Source organism: Hyposmocoma kahamanoa, unplaced genomic scaffold (assembly GCF_003589595.1).
Source record: "Hyposmocoma kahamanoa isolate Upper Pololo Valley unplaced genomic scaffold, ASM358959v1 78, whole genome shotgun sequence".
Classification (NCBI taxonomy): domain Eukaryota; kingdom Metazoa; phylum Arthropoda; class Insecta; order Lepidoptera; family Cosmopterigidae; genus Hyposmocoma; species Hyposmocoma kahamanoa.
Genome location: NW_020653945.1, coordinates 2,947,663 through 2,963,468, shown reverse-complemented (window position 1 = coordinate 2,963,468; position 15,806 = coordinate 2,947,663). Strand labels below are relative to the sequence as shown.

The 15,806-nt window shown below is 35.8% G+C and overlaps 1 protein-coding gene across 1 annotated transcript in view; it reads right to left on the bottom strand.

Moving 5' to 3' along the window:
- Positions 1 to 15,806, bottom strand: part of LOC113233252 — a 152,136-nt gene that overhangs the window by 7,689 nt on the left and 128,641 nt on the right. The window contains exons 5-14 of the mRNA XM_026468295.1: positions 9,314 to 9,397; positions 8,518 to 8,655; positions 7,178 to 7,314; positions 5,549 to 5,751; positions 4,198 to 4,362; positions 3,246 to 3,414; positions 2,537 to 2,666; positions 1,298 to 1,408; positions 609 to 721; positions 130 to 404 (exon numbers count right to left, since the gene is read on the bottom strand). Of these exons, the coding sequence (XP_026324080.1) occupies positions 130 to 404; positions 609 to 721; positions 1,298 to 1,408; positions 2,537 to 2,666; positions 3,246 to 3,414; positions 4,198 to 4,362; positions 5,549 to 5,751; positions 7,178 to 7,314; positions 8,518 to 8,655; positions 9,314 to 9,397 (1,525 nt within the window). The remainder of the gene's footprint in view (positions 1 to 129; positions 405 to 608; positions 722 to 1,297; positions 1,409 to 2,536; positions 2,667 to 3,245; positions 3,415 to 4,197; positions 4,363 to 5,548; positions 5,752 to 7,177; positions 7,315 to 8,517; positions 8,656 to 9,313; positions 9,398 to 15,806) is intronic.

Here is a 15,806-nt window from a genome sequence, read left to right as displayed (position 1 = left end):
AAATCCTTTATAATTTTATCTAAGTTTTTAATTGTCCAAACTTTAAAGGAGATGGTTTTAAATACAACATTCATAAACTTTAAAACACTTCCTACATCCTGTTGCACCGTTTGTATGAACTCAACTAACCAATATACTTCTGCGGTGGCAGCGACAAGGGTACTCTCTCCATCTTCGGTGTCAAGGTCATCCCTGACGCGCTGCTAATATCCGAGAAGTTCTCCCATTGTGCTTCAGGCATGGTATGGTTCCTTATGGTAACATCAAACTGCGGCGGCGGTGGCGGCACTTGCTTGTACTCTGTGATGAGTCGTTTATGTCTCTCTATATCTTCGATAGTCTTCTTTTCAGTGATCGTGCGGAGGAACACGTCGTCAACTACGTGTGATGTTATTTCTGGTTTCCTGCATAAATTAAATTACACACTTCAATAGATACATCATAACTTATTTATCAAAATACCGGTACTTTTAAAGTTCTGAAATGCATTGCGTATTTAACGAGTATATATTATACAATAGTGGTCCCAAGAGGTCCCCTTGTATGACTCTTCTAAGTTACATTACTATTCGTGTATGGGTGAAAGTAATGTCTATAATTCTACGTACCTGGCAGGCATGATGGGTGTCTCGGGGATAGGCTCGAGGCTCTCCAGTAGCATCTCCTGCTCCTCCGTCTGCAGCCGCTCGCTCACTAACACCGGCGGCGGCGGAGGAGGTTTCTGTAGATACCAATATTTGTTGCCAAGACTGACTCAGATAATTGTTAACAAACTTGGAAGAAAGCATTTAAAGTTTTTGCGAAGAAAAAGATATAGAGCATACTTCCATTGATACTGATGCCAACATAATGGTTAGCTTTATTGGAGGAAGATAGACATAAATGCTTTGTTTATTTCATTGGTTTTCTTGTAAAATAACATTTTAATCACTACTCAAAATTCTTTAATGGTCTTTGGGATGTGAGCAGTTTAGAAATACAAAAATAATGACAAGAGGAGAAAGATGATTTGAAAATATATTTGTGATATGCTAAAAAACCTGTCCAACTGCAGATCTATTTCTCAAATTGGGCTTTTTCAAGACGAGCGTAAAGAGTTACTTTCTAGCAAACCTGCTCATTCTCGACAACAACGTCTCTTATAGTCAGGAAAAATGTAACTACAGGAACGAAAGCAAGACCGTAATATAAAAAAATAGACTAAAATCATAATAAACCCATCACCAAAAAATTAGGATACGATATAAATCATGCAGCTGATGTAAATGAATAATGTTACTGACACAAAATGCCTTACCTTGAGATGGAACATCCTAGCATGGGTATGATCGGTGACTTCGGTGACGGAGTGTGTGTCTGTCATCTCCGTGTTGAGAGAAACGATCGAGCGCGGACGACGCGCCCAGTCCTGGTTAGTCGTGATGATTGGAATGTTAGTCAATGTGCGTTGACGACATGGTAGAAATGATTTAGAGCATTCACGCTCATTAGACAAATGACGACCTCGATGGCCCAAATGTGAGCGCCGGATGAGGAGGTCCCCGGTTCGATTTCCGGTTTGATTACAAAACTTAGAAAGTAAAAAGAAAATTTAGAAACGAAAATTCCGTAGAGATAAAAGTGATTAATGGACAAAATATGACGTATAAATTTCAATGGATGTAATGTAAATGTCGTTGGTTATTTCACACACAATGTCATGTTAAAAACAAACGTATTGATTTGATATAAAATGAGGATTAGGTATTAGAATAAAACGTTTTGTAACAATTTGATGGTACCTGATGTTATGCGAGCTTCTGATTAATGGATTTAGTTTCGAGTATACACTCGACACAATATAAATTTTATTATTAATTTTTTCAAATCTAAGTTGAACAACACTCCAATTTTCTTTGGAGTCAGCCCTATATATTTTCTTCATTCATCACTTTCAGTCATTCTTATTTGGATTTAAAAAATGGGGACTTAATCGCGTACACAAATATTTTATTTACTTCGACGTTTCGGACGTGTTCCAACGCACATGCACTTATAGAAAGAAAGAAACGTTGATATTCATTATTCATTTCTGGACTAGGGTTGTCACTAGACCGACACACAACACTCACGATATCCGGCGACTTGTCGTATGATAATTATATAGCAAAGACGATCAAGTACGGAAAGTTAGAAAAACTCGCATGCCTAGAATATGTTGATACCCGCCTCTTTAGCCCTTTCGAGACCATGGATTTTGCAACACATCCGAAACGCCGAGGTAAATAAAATACATCTAAACGCAATTAAGTCCCGTTTTTACGAAGTGAATATTGTGAGAGTTTAAATCAATGCATTATCTTATTGTTTACTCCTGTCATACACATAATCATTTTCCATCTAATCTATCCCACCATTTCTTTGACGATCACCCCTCCTTCCAGATTCATATTTAACACCTTCAAAACAATGTGAGTCATGTGCCTCAGCATTACATGTCCACACCACGATAAATGATTACTATTATTTTTTGAAGCTGGTACAAAAGTCGACTTACCGATTTGTAAACCTTCGGCGGTCGTTCAGGCGGTGGCAGCTGCGACCCGCGTGCGGGTAGCGGCAATGCCACGGGGGAGACCGTGCGAACGGACTCTTGTCGCTCGTGCTCTTCGATTATCATCGTTTGTCTGTGTTGAATACCACACAATTATAACATTATAAGCAAATTAATATAAATATAATAGACCACAGCCTAAAAGTATCATAAACATCGATCGATTTTGAACCTGACGGACGCCATTCCACGAAACTATAAAATAAATTGTGATTGTTCATCTAACCGATATCTAGGATTTTATAATACTCTATGTGACTAATTAGCTTTTTCGAATAAAACTGAGAAATGCTAAAGTCACGTGTTATGCTCAGTGAATTCAAAACTTTAAGACGCTCTCCTGTAAACTTGACAATTTCGACATACGATATTTTACGTAGGAGGGGTCGATAAATACCAATGATTTTTGTATATCAACTGAAGTAAATAGAACACTTATATATATATCTTCCTTTGTAAAAAAATAAATAAAGAAATAAGGCCAGTGTATACCCTGCCGCTCGACCCAAGCAAGATGAACCGTATTAGTACGGCAAAAAATTTAATTCGACCATAGGTAGAGGTTATGGGTAGTATCGACCCTTAAGAATAAAAAGTTAACATGTAACGAAGTATCATAAATTGACTATTAGTAAGAGGTCATTGAACTTACCTCATACTACCCCCGTCAGTTTCAATGGCAGTAATAGTGGACGGCGGAGATGGAGGCACGGGTGGGCGCTGCACCCGCACGCGGACGTCGAAGGCGGGCGGCGGCACCATCACCATGCCTGCAGCCAAGCGAGCGTTACCCGCTGACGTTTCGTGCGACTCGCCGTACCCTGTTAGTCGTTACGGTGGTGTCGTTAGATGGGTTAAGGGTTATTGAGTTATCATTTTTAGGATATAAGTAACGATGCCAGAATCGACGTCATTTCTCTGTGTGTTTGTTCGATATTTGTATCAATAATAACATCAAAGTTTAAATTGCTTTTTTAAACAGCATACCTACATATTTTAACTGTCGGAAAGATTCTGGCATATGTCTGGATATAGAATTAACTTTTAAGTCTATTTAGTACATAGTCAATTTAGTTTTTATCTCTTTATTTAGTTCGTACACAATGTGTACTACATTAGTAGTGGAGTCAAACGGTTGATTTTATGTTACCATGTTCTTAATGGTTGGTAAATTTTTTTAATGTTTATTATGTTTAGCATTTACAATATTTTTATTAATTGCGCATTATTAAGTAATTAAACGGTGGTAAGTCTTTAATCAGTTACATAATTATATATTAATTTAATTAATTTCACTCTGAGTTAAGTATTTATGTGTAGGTACGATTAACAATTAATTAATGGTAAGTAGTAACATTATTCTGAGTCATCTTATTGAAAAAAAAACGAAACATTGAATTATAGCATTAATAATGGTTGTTTCATTATTTTTGTTCCCGCCATGTTCGAAAGAAACTCATGGAATAATTTGTGGCGCCATCTTTTGGCACAATACGGAACTACGTAGTTGACAGTTGTCACGAAATGTTGTCATGTTGTCACGTCAAGAAATGCACATTTACATTTATCTTGTATTCTCTATCAAGGAGTTTCAAGTTCCTTACCTTCGCTATGATAAGCCTCTTCCAAGATGAAGGCCTGGTTTGTGTGCACCTGCTCGGCCTCGCTAGGGGTCTCCGAGGGGTAGTCAGAGGGAATCGTATCGGATGCGACACTGGCGCTTTCTGCTGTTACTGGATACACCGGGTGGGCTCGTGGGATCTTCACTTCTGTTAATTTTAATTTATTTCAAATTTAATGTAATTATAACAACTTCTTTTTTGTTGAAATGCATTGTCTTTTCACTTTTCATAAGATTAAAAACACAAATTAATGCTAGAAGAACCTATTTTATGGCTATAGTCGATAAAAACTTTTTTGAAGTCTCTTAAATAAATTGTGTTGCTATGGGGTTTTTCAATACGGGCATAACCTTTTTTTATATTTCAATAAAACACACGAAATACGTGAAATACACATGTTACATTTAATAATGGAATCAATTTCGTTCATATGACCACAGAGAGTACGTTAGCAGCGTTCAATTCATTGGAGCCAATTTTCCACCACTCTTCCACACATATCCACCGAAACGTAGGAAATTTCGCTATAGATATCGATCCTGAGCCCATTTAACTTTGTTGACTTGTTGACATAAGCCACCGACTTAATGTAACCCCACATAAAGTGATCCAACGGCGTCAAATCGCATGAGCTAGGTGGTCATTCGACCGGGCCTTTTAGCGAGATTACACGATTAACGAATATCCTCTTCAGTAGATCGATTGTTTGAACACACTGCAAACGTGCTCGCGGTGGTCATATGAACGAGATCCAATTCCATTCTTAAAAGTTTCAGTAGCTCGAAGTCTCAATTATTCTGTGTTTTATTGAAATACAAAATTGTCATGTCTTTATTGAAAAACCCGAAATATTATGATATTTTTTTAACACACATTTATAGCCCTAGGGAAACCCAGTATCGCGGATGACATGGACACACACATACGCAGACAACCACAAATTACACCGAAACTCACGAGAGAAATAAATGTCTATTTGATTAGCTTTACTGATTTTTTAAAAATAATATTAAGTGACGGGAAGAACAAATCGTATGGTAAGCTATACACCTATCCATAACAGTTGCAGTGCCACTGGGAGCTTTAAATCGCAAAGCTCTGAGGGGCACTGCCACTGCGCCCGTCACCCAGAGACATAAGTTGACAAATCCCATGTGCCTGTAATTTCACCAACACCCTTAACCCTTGAAACTTGGAACACAGTGATGCTGACATTATTGTCTGGCGGCAGAAATAGGTAAGATAGTACTTCCCAGGACGAACTCTTTCACAAGGAGCTACTGCTACTAAAACTCAAATTAACTTTAACCAAAAGTTCAAATAGTTTCCTTGCCTTGTATACTCTCTCCGCTAACAATAGACGCAGAAGACTCATCGATGAGTCTCCTTGGTGGAGGCAGCGCTCGTCTCCTTAGACACAGATAGGAGACTCCGAGCCCGAGCAATAGAAGTGTCAGGAACAGGATGGCGCATATGATCATGAGGATATGGGTACCCGCTAGAGGCGCCTTTGCGGGTAATGGACCAGTTTCCGGTCTGAAACAATATATAAGATACCACCCTATTTATTATAACAAAGTAATCTATTATAATATTTAGTGCTGTTTAATAACTATAAAAAACAATATAATAATAATAATATAATAACTTCACCATCTCAGTAAGCCATGACCATGTGAAAAAAAACAAATATATATATACATACGCGATAGGTAATATATCTAATATAATTGATAAATTTTAAATTGTATAAAAATGTATATTATGTCTTTTTTAATTAAATTCCGTCTTTATTGTCGAAAGTTACGAGGTTTTTAAGCTATGACAATTAATGTCTACGCGATTAGTTGAAATATAATCATTGGCGAACACGTTAAGAAAGAAAAAATGACCTGCTGGACTCTGCCTTAGTAACGCTTAATGACGTCATCGGCTGGTCAGTGCGCTTAGAAATAGATTTTTTCTGAAATGACTCCACTATTTTTTATTATGATTATTATGCTGCGACGAAGAAGGTTCTAAAATCTCTCGGTAGATGTCACTGGCGGTGCAGAATGCCGAAATGGTTGCTGGCCAAAAAATACAGTGGTACAAAGATCTAATAATTGTAATTTTTTTTATATTAAAAAAAACCGACCTTAAAAGTTAAATTAGACCTATTTGCCAAGTTTTATTGAAATCGGTTACCGGAGAGTACGCGAAACCGGATTCATCCCCTAAATTGTCACCCTTAGAGGTGGAATATTTTCTATAAATTTAAATGGGACCCATATTGAGCCTCTTTCTTACAAAAAATAATCATCAAAATCGGTTCACATACGTTATCGCGTAACATACATACAAAAAAAATATAGTCCAATTGAGAACCTTCTACTGTTTTTAAAATAGGTTAAAAATAACATATAGGTGATAATTGAGTGATAGTAGTGACAATTATTAACAACTAGTGGAGTAATTTCACATAAAAATAATTGAATATCAATTCGATCAGAGCTGGTAGCTGTAAAGGTATCTAACTGGCTGACGAAATATCATAGATTTCTCATAGATGGCGCTACGGCTAAAAAGTCGTTGAAAAACTAAACGCAAAGAACGCAAGCATATAGATAAATTCGAGAGTCGACTGGTTCCGTCCGTATACCGGCTGCCACGGTATGCTAGAAGACGTCGGTTCGAATCCGGCCGGATCGAAGAAATTTTTTCTAATTGTCGATCTTTGTATTAATAATTATAACAAACTAGTGGAGTAATTTCACATAAAAATAATTTAATACCAATTCTAAAAAATTTAAACATATAGGTGAATTTCAACAACTTGATAACTTGTAGCTCAGTTGATAAGAGCAATACTACTATGCAGTATGGTCGTGGGTAGAACCCAGGACCCCCACCGTCTCATCGGGTCGAAGAAAATTTTTCTACGTCTTCGATATTTATATTAATAAATTATAACAATACTTACGGCAAAATCAAAGGCACCGGCATCAGCACATTAGGAGGTGGGTATCGGCAGACGATGGTGATGATCTCGTCGCCGTCCATCTCCAGTCCAGGGTGGAACCGCACCACGATGTTGTTCGTGAACACGCGAAGGGGATCCTGGTATAATTTATAACATAAATCGAGTATATAACCAGAAATTGATACAAAATGTCATATAAATTTCAGCCAAATCATTACTGTGACAACTGCGCTCCGATTGGCTAGCCCGAATTCAAAACAATTGACGGGTCTCGTCAATTGTTTTCACTTCAAATTGACCAGTTTAACTTGAGATTTGCTATAATGGACGAAAATTGAAAAATTACATAATATTTAATATTTAATTACTGATGAAATGTGAGTCCGTGTATCGCATCGATTATGTAAACGATTCCTTTATGAGGAACTGTATACGTTTTTACAATAAGATTCCGGAGTATGTATTAAGATTATCATTTCCTAGTTCTAAACTTAGAACCTAAATTAAAAATATTTTGATTGAAAAGTCATATTACAAAATTGAAGACTACGTGTTAGATAAAGATGTATGGAAAGACGTCATGGCTCTAGATTCCATCTAAATTTGATTCAAAGTGTATTCCATAGCATTTAAGTTTATTTGAAAAGTGCAAAGCTTAGAGTTTCCCGTCGTTAGTCTCAGGAAAGTCCGCGTAATGAACGAGCAGTAGCGTTTTTTTTTAGTTTCAATGTGACGTTTTCAAGTGTAAATTTATTTTACCTATGGAATAAATGATTCCTTGACTTTGACTTTGATTGTGATGACGTCATGAATTTGCTGCATCCTTGGATTATTCGCCAACTTCGCCTGTACGTCTGTCTAGATAGAAACGGCCACCCCAAGCTGTATCCACCATCGACGCTCAAAGACATGTCTTCTTTACTAATTTGTTTTCCTTGTATTTTTAAATTTCAGCTATACTTCTTCAACTCATCGCAACACAATAGTGGATGCGGGTCACCTCCGCAACCTTCAATTTTTTGCAGTCTAGCCTTTCACGTCCTCTCTGCTCTGCGTCTCCAGCTAGGTACATCTGTCATTGCTCGAGCACCGCTTCTATTTGCCTAACCCGATAGCTTCTTTGCGGCAAATGTCACCTCAGCATTGTTTCCTATCTATTACCAGGTAAAGGGGATGTACGAAAGAAGCTTCCACACGCGACCTGCCATTCCTTTTCTGTATGTCCGGCCTTACGCCGATTGGCAAACCTATTCACCATGATGGCAAACATTATAGAGCATGCCGTCGATACGATAAGAAGAGATAAAGTTCGCTCAAAGATAGATATCATTCACCCTTACCTGTTTCGTACCGCATCCTTTCAACGGCAATTCGAACTTGTACGACAGAGCTCCCTTCCCGACGATCTTGCAAGCGGAATTTCGGTCGAAATCAGCGTAAGCTATGCCGTAGAATTTCTCGTTGAATTTTAACTCCATCTAGATAAACATATTGTAATTCCTTACAATCATATTGTAATTCCTTTCAATCATATTGTAATTCCTTTCAATCATATTGTAATTCCTTACAATCACATTTTAATTCCTTACAATATAGCTTTAGGGGATGACGTGTGGAGAGTTAACAAGAATTCTAGAATTTCTTTTAAACATGTGATAAACAAAAGCACAATCAAGAAATTAAAACAAGTAAAAAAGGTTTTTTCGGTTTACAATCTTAAAACAACAAACAAACAAGATAAGTAGTGTATCAAATTACAAGTACAAAACTGTTCACGCTCTATATGCAAAGTTGCAAGTTGCAATGATAAACCTTGCATTGTCGATCGAATTTCACGCCTATCTCTGCATCTATGCTATGCAGTAACTGTTATGGCAGTTACGGTTAACCCTAAACCGTTACCTTATTACTGATTTAACTGAGAACCGTACTGATTTAAATTAAACTTAACGAAAAAAGTAAAGTTAAAGAAACAGAAAACCGACAGTGTTTTGTTTTTATCTTCGATCAAATTCCATCGCCTTTTGTTTTTTTTATTTGAAATCGATTCTAATTTTGAACATCGTTACTTCCGAAATGTACTTTTTGTTAAAGATAATATATAATGAAAGACTTTCAATTAAAATTAAAATTTACCTGCATGGAACCTGCAGCACAGTTAAGGGCAGCTTTCGTACGGTTCAAAAAGATGACTGGACTTAACTCGTCGAGTTTTGTGACCTGAAAATTTAAAAAAAGTTTGTTTAGTTTACCTATCCCAAACAGGATTAAGTAGCTCATGTTTACTTTAAGAAATGTATAAATAAAATGGCTTTTTGGTTGAAATATTAATTGACCACAGACATTGTGAATTAAAACGCACGCGGATGACTTCTATGCTATAACGAGAAGACGCTGCACCTCCATACCAACCCGCCTCCGCGGTAGCACCCACGGACTCCAGACTGTTATCAACTTTATGCAGTCAAGGTCTCAGATAACGACTTAACTTTATGCAGTCGATCTCGGCTGCGTGAAGTCTGTTTCGACTGCATGCAGTTAATTCGTGAAGGTGTTACCAAGTGCATGCAGTCGAGATCTCGGCTGCATGGAGTTGATTACGACTTCACGCATTAAGTACAAACTTGCAGTTAACCTGTTATCAGCCTTTCATAGACTGGTGAGACTCCCCAATGTTACATTACGTATTGGGTGCAGTTCCACATCGGGATATCATTTTCATTTTGTATTCAAGCCTACTAACGCTAATCTTAATAGAATTTGTTACTAACACTATAGACAAGATTCGGAAATAAATAATAGGGGTTTAGATATGAAATTATTGCCGATTTATCGTACTGGCCACTTTGAATTAAAATTAAACCTGGATGGTGTCAGATTTCAAAGTGAAATATTTTTCACATGAAAACTTTATACATTCTTTTTTATTAAAAAAAAATGATATTTGATTGTTCGATTTTCAATTGTTTTTACATTCAGTTTTTAATGTGAAGATGGATACCGCTAAAATCAGAGTAATTTTCAAATACGAGTTCCCACATGGGGTTAACGCAGCAGAAAACTGTTCGTAATATCAATGCTGTATTTGAAAAGTACACGCCTAAGAAACGCACCATGCGTTTTTCGACAATATTCGAAATTTCGACTTGAAGAATGACCCACGACCAGTCACTAAGGTCAATAACGATGAATTGAATGTGATGATGGAAGCCAATCCGTATCAAACTACCAAGGAATTCGCGGCATGGTTTAATGTTAGCATACCCACAATATAACGTATGGCATTTGAACAATGACAGCGAAACTCGCAGCAAAGCATCTTCACCATTATTGCTCCATGATAACGCAACAACTCACACTGCCCGAGAAACGGTTTTAACACTGCAAGACCTGCAGTTAGAAACTATGCGTCATCCTACACACTCGCCGGACCTCGCCCCAATACAATTTTTTCCGCGATTTAGACTATTTTTTGCACGGAATAGTTATTTGTTATGCAAGGCTGCAAAGTTGCGAGTGCTAGTATTGAAACTGAGCAAGCGAAGGAATCTAAGTAGATTCCTAAGCGTAGCGAGAGTTTCAAGACACGAGACGCAAAACATTCTTGTTGCCGAGCGAAGCACATAAATTTTCACCTCACTATAGCGAGGAAAATGGTAGATGAAAAAAAACATCAACAACATTGAACTATAAAACATGAGCTTTTTTAAATTACAGAAAAAGTTTATCTTCGGATGCGTTCTGAATTTACATCCGTAGATAATTTTTATTCTTGCTTGTACTTTTATTTTGTGTGATTAAATGATTATTGAAATTATTTTAGTTCTTCGAGGTTTTAAAATAATTATAATAAGAATAAAATATACCAAACGATTTATATTACATAAATAAGTAATGTACGACAAATCGCGTAGTTAGTTTCAACTGAAGAAAAAGTTAGGTGCACCACAGTTCGTCGTCAAGTTCGAATTTCAAAAACCTTTTGCACACTAGCGTGCAAAAACCGCTTGTGCGGTTTTTGATTTCTAATGAGAAAGAAAGCCTTTCCGAGCTAGTGAAGTGAAAAAATAAAAAAATTCTTCCCAGGAAGCTGTACAAAATGCCTTCACACAACTTATGGAGTCCAAGTCTCTAGGAGTTTTATCGCAAAGGCTTAAATGACCTTCTGATTAGAAGGCAGAAATGTATAGACAACGAGGGTAAATACTTTGATTAAACAAATATATTTCATCTTACAAAAAAATTGTTTTAATTTTTCAGTACGAAACGGCAATTTGATACTTTAACCCTTAATACTTTATTATTATCAAACCTAGAATACCTTACACTATCTTGGTATATAGGACATTCAATAAGTTTATGGCAAAAGGGCATCGTTCTATCTCGGATCGCGTATTATTATTGTAGTTTCCAATGACCACTATGATGGATACAGACGTCGCAATAGATTGCCTGTGGAGTTCACCGCACGGTCTGTCTCCATTGCATTTATATACGATAAAATGTAGTAAATTGATTACCCAGTTACACAAATCGTCACCGACTGTATCAAGCTCTGTAAATCCTTTAGTAATCTTTAGTAACCTTTAGTAATCTGTGATTTAAATCCTTTGGTATAAATGTACAGATAACACAAGTTCTTAAGTAAAATATTCCCATAAACCAACTATATGTAGAGTACCAGATGACAGAATGTTCTGACTACTCAATAACAGAGTATGTATAATATAAATAAAACAGTTACTATGATTACCATAATAAATAATGAAAATATAAAAAAAGACTAGGCTGCATGGTTTAAAGATCTTTGCCTTTCCGCAAGGAAAAGTACATAATATAACATTAATAATTTCAACGACCCGACGGTTTTTTCTTTTACTTAATTTTTTTTTTGCTTTTTACTAATATAATAATTAAAAATAGTAAGCGGAAGGCCCGTGGGTCAAAAGGAAATGAATTGTATTGTGCAACTAATAGACTTTGCCAGGAGCTTTACGTTAATTCCCCAAGTATGTATAAATACCATTGATAAACATCCAATATGATCTGGCTGCCTAGCTCATTCCCAATAGGTATACACTGTCACGTCTGTCCACGGTACTACGGCACTGATACTCTTTGACAAAATTCAACACCAAAACAAAATACTACCACTGTTGATAATCTTTTGTTTGGAATATGTACTTTCTGTGAATGTTCTCGTCTGTAGATTGAAGTCTTTGTCATAAACCTCAAAAATGACGGTTTTCTAGCAATAGTTTCTTTGTGTGGTTATTCACTAAATTATTATCACGAATTACAGGTACCTAGGTAACCACGGTATGAGTTTTTTCTATTTTCCCGATATTTAGGATCATACGTATTGATAATGAAAAAGAGAAGACAAATAATGTATGTGCTCAACGCTATCACCTGTCACAGGCCAGTCATCAAGTAACCATGAAGCGTTTAAAATAAAACCATATCATGGTATGAAACCTGTAATTAGTGATAATCAATACTTAACAGATTATTATTTCTTAGTACAATTTTTTTCGCGAAATCGCGTATATTTGTTTTTTCAAACAAACCAATACCATCTCTGTCAGAGCTGTGACAATGGGAGCTGTAAAAGACGTTGGCTGAAGAAGATGGCTTGTTCAAAATGAATATAGGCGATGTAAATTCTAAATTATTCATTTCTTCGTATGTCTCCGTTTATTGGAAGAATGAATTTTACAGTGTAGCGGTATTTCTATTGAAGAAATTGAAACTTTATTTTTATTGGACGACCAATAATATTTTGTATGTATATTTGTAATTACACTGTTTTTTATATGTATGTATTGATATATTAGTGGCGATCATAATAATATTATTGACATTATACTTTGAATTGTAATAATGTGATATTTAATGATTATCTGGGAATACAATTTCTTTCTTATGAAGGAATACATCCGAGCATTTCCCGTATCTTTCAACATAAGTTTTGTTTATAGTGGACCTTCCCTGTCAACCTCCTGGTTATACGGGAAGAGCACTATAACCTGCGCAAGCAGTCTCGCACAGGGATCTACTCAGTCAGGTCCTGCCCCAGATCAACCCGTTTGCGCGGAGTTCATCCGGTGCTCAAGAGGCTAGTGCCTTGGATGAGCTGCCCCAGCTGTACCTTCCCTATTTTCCAGATAGGTATCGGAGTTGTAGGCAAGATCACTTTCTGTCGCGCCCTGCGCAACTAACGGTTGCCACCACACATTCGAGCAGTAGAAAATAATGATGCACAGTAATCAACTATAGCACAACATCTTACACAAAATAGATACTAACCACTGGATCGAGTTGCATAGTCCCCAAGTACTATCGAAGGAACGTCACTAGAGATACATACCATGTTTGGTACGAGAACAAAATGGCGGACTTTTGAAGTTACAAGTACAGTTTTTACACAGATAAATTTAACTTTAAATATATTATAAACAAAATATGGATAAAGAAATAGTGATGAAGAAAGTTAGAACAATATACCTTATTTTAAAAAAAAATGCAAAACACATATCTTGAAAATTCCAATGATTACGAATTCAAAATTTTATGTTCAAAACAATTAAATATTGACTCCCGCCTCTTAAAAGACTATTTAGAAAGACCAAACAAAAGAACTAAGTTATTTGAAAAAGTGAAAACATGGTGTTGTAGAACCACAATGGAAAATATTTAATGAGGATCCCGATAATCAAACGAAGACATGGCTCAAAGGACTAGTAGTAGTAGTAAAAAAATTGGTACAAAAAACACGTTGAGATTACGAAATGTCAAACGTTTAACCGTGAAGATGGATTCAAACTGTCCAGTGCGTGGAATCTGGTGCTTAGTTCTTACAACAATAATTCGAGTAATAATAACAAATTATAAACTTTTTATAAAAATAACTGACCGCAAAATTTTGTGGTCAAAATTACATCTATTTGATAAGTTTTGAATTGCAATATGTAAACGGAACGTTGGTGAAATCCAACCTGATTCATTCCCTGATTTGCATTCTTTCAATGTGAATGGGGCTACTAGTGAGGTACACTTTCCAACAAAAAAAGAATCATGGAAATTGGTTCACAAATCGCGTAACATCATTAAAAAAATCCATCCGTCCATTTTTTTTAAACCGGTCGAAAAAGCTTCGACTTCAGTTTCCCTTGTGGATTGAATGTGGTTTGTCGGCAAAAAGTGAGGGACAATGTTAACGCCAATAAAACGTTTTAACCACGAAACGTGCCTAATGCACTGTGTTGTACCGCTAACGTATCGTCCAAAACAAAGGAGACGAATGTTAAGATAGAAAGAGCCCGGAGCCAATAATTAGCTGTGTGGATTTACAACGACCGTCTGGCCAAATCGCCAAGTGGAAATATGAATTTTAAATTGTATTTTTGGCCTCGGGCCTGTGAGCTATGGAGCGTCTGGCGCCATGGATATAGCAGCTTATATTGTTTTTTTTTAATGTTAAATATTAAGAGTCAACACTACCTCAGTCCAAATTCAAATTTGTCCCGTACTAATACGGTCCATTTTGCTTGGATTGATCGGCTTAGACATTGGGTTTATTTCACAATTTATTTTTTACAAATGAATTTTTTTTTTCTGTCGTGAAAATTTTTACGAATCGTGTTTTCACACCATAGCGCACTGCTATTACAATAGTGTTATAACTGAAAATATGTGAAATTCAATATTATACCATTGTTAAACGTAAAATTTGATTCTGTACACGTCAATAAAACCGTCGTTACAATATTGTAGAAAACAACTAAAAGAGATCTACTTAACTACTTAACTCAAAATGAGACACGCCTTATGTGAGCTAGTTCTGGCCGAAATAGTCCTTATTCAAAAATATGAAATTATTTTTTTCTCTTTTATTTTTAAATATATACATTTGGCAAGTAGGAAATAACCTATACATAAATTTACACAGATCTTTCACGGGGAGGGAGTAATTCCTTTTTCGTCGATTCTGAGAAAAAACACTTTTTGAGTGCATACACTATTTTATGATAGTCCATCTGTTTAGGTACTTAAATAAATGTAAACAATCTTGAGATGTCTATTTAATGAAATATACATTTATAAAATGATTTTCCCTTACCTTCAAATACAAAATACAAATACTTAGCTTCATATGAAATTGCATGCTTATTTTTATACCTATTGATTTGTAAAGCATGTGTTTCAATAAAAAGATGTATCAAGATTGTTTACATTTAGTTAAGTACCTAAACCAAATGGACTATAACAGTGCGATATAGTAATCAGTGTATATATTTTTTCCGAAGTGATTGATTTAACACTTTCACTATTATACAGAATCAACCAAAGCCATTTGAGGTATAGACTCTTAAAAGAATCGTATTTTTTACATAGACGTCATTCATTCCTAATTACTTATTTTTAAATTTATACTTCTTTCCAATATATATTAACATCAACTCTAATAACCGTGACAGTATAGTCTTTAATTAAATTTTTATTGAATTGCTATTCAATTATTTTTTTCAATTATATTATTATTCCGGTCGTAAACCGACCGGATCGAAGGAGTTTTTTCCGAGTGTTTTTTCTGAGTGTTCGATCTTTGTATTAATAATTATAACAA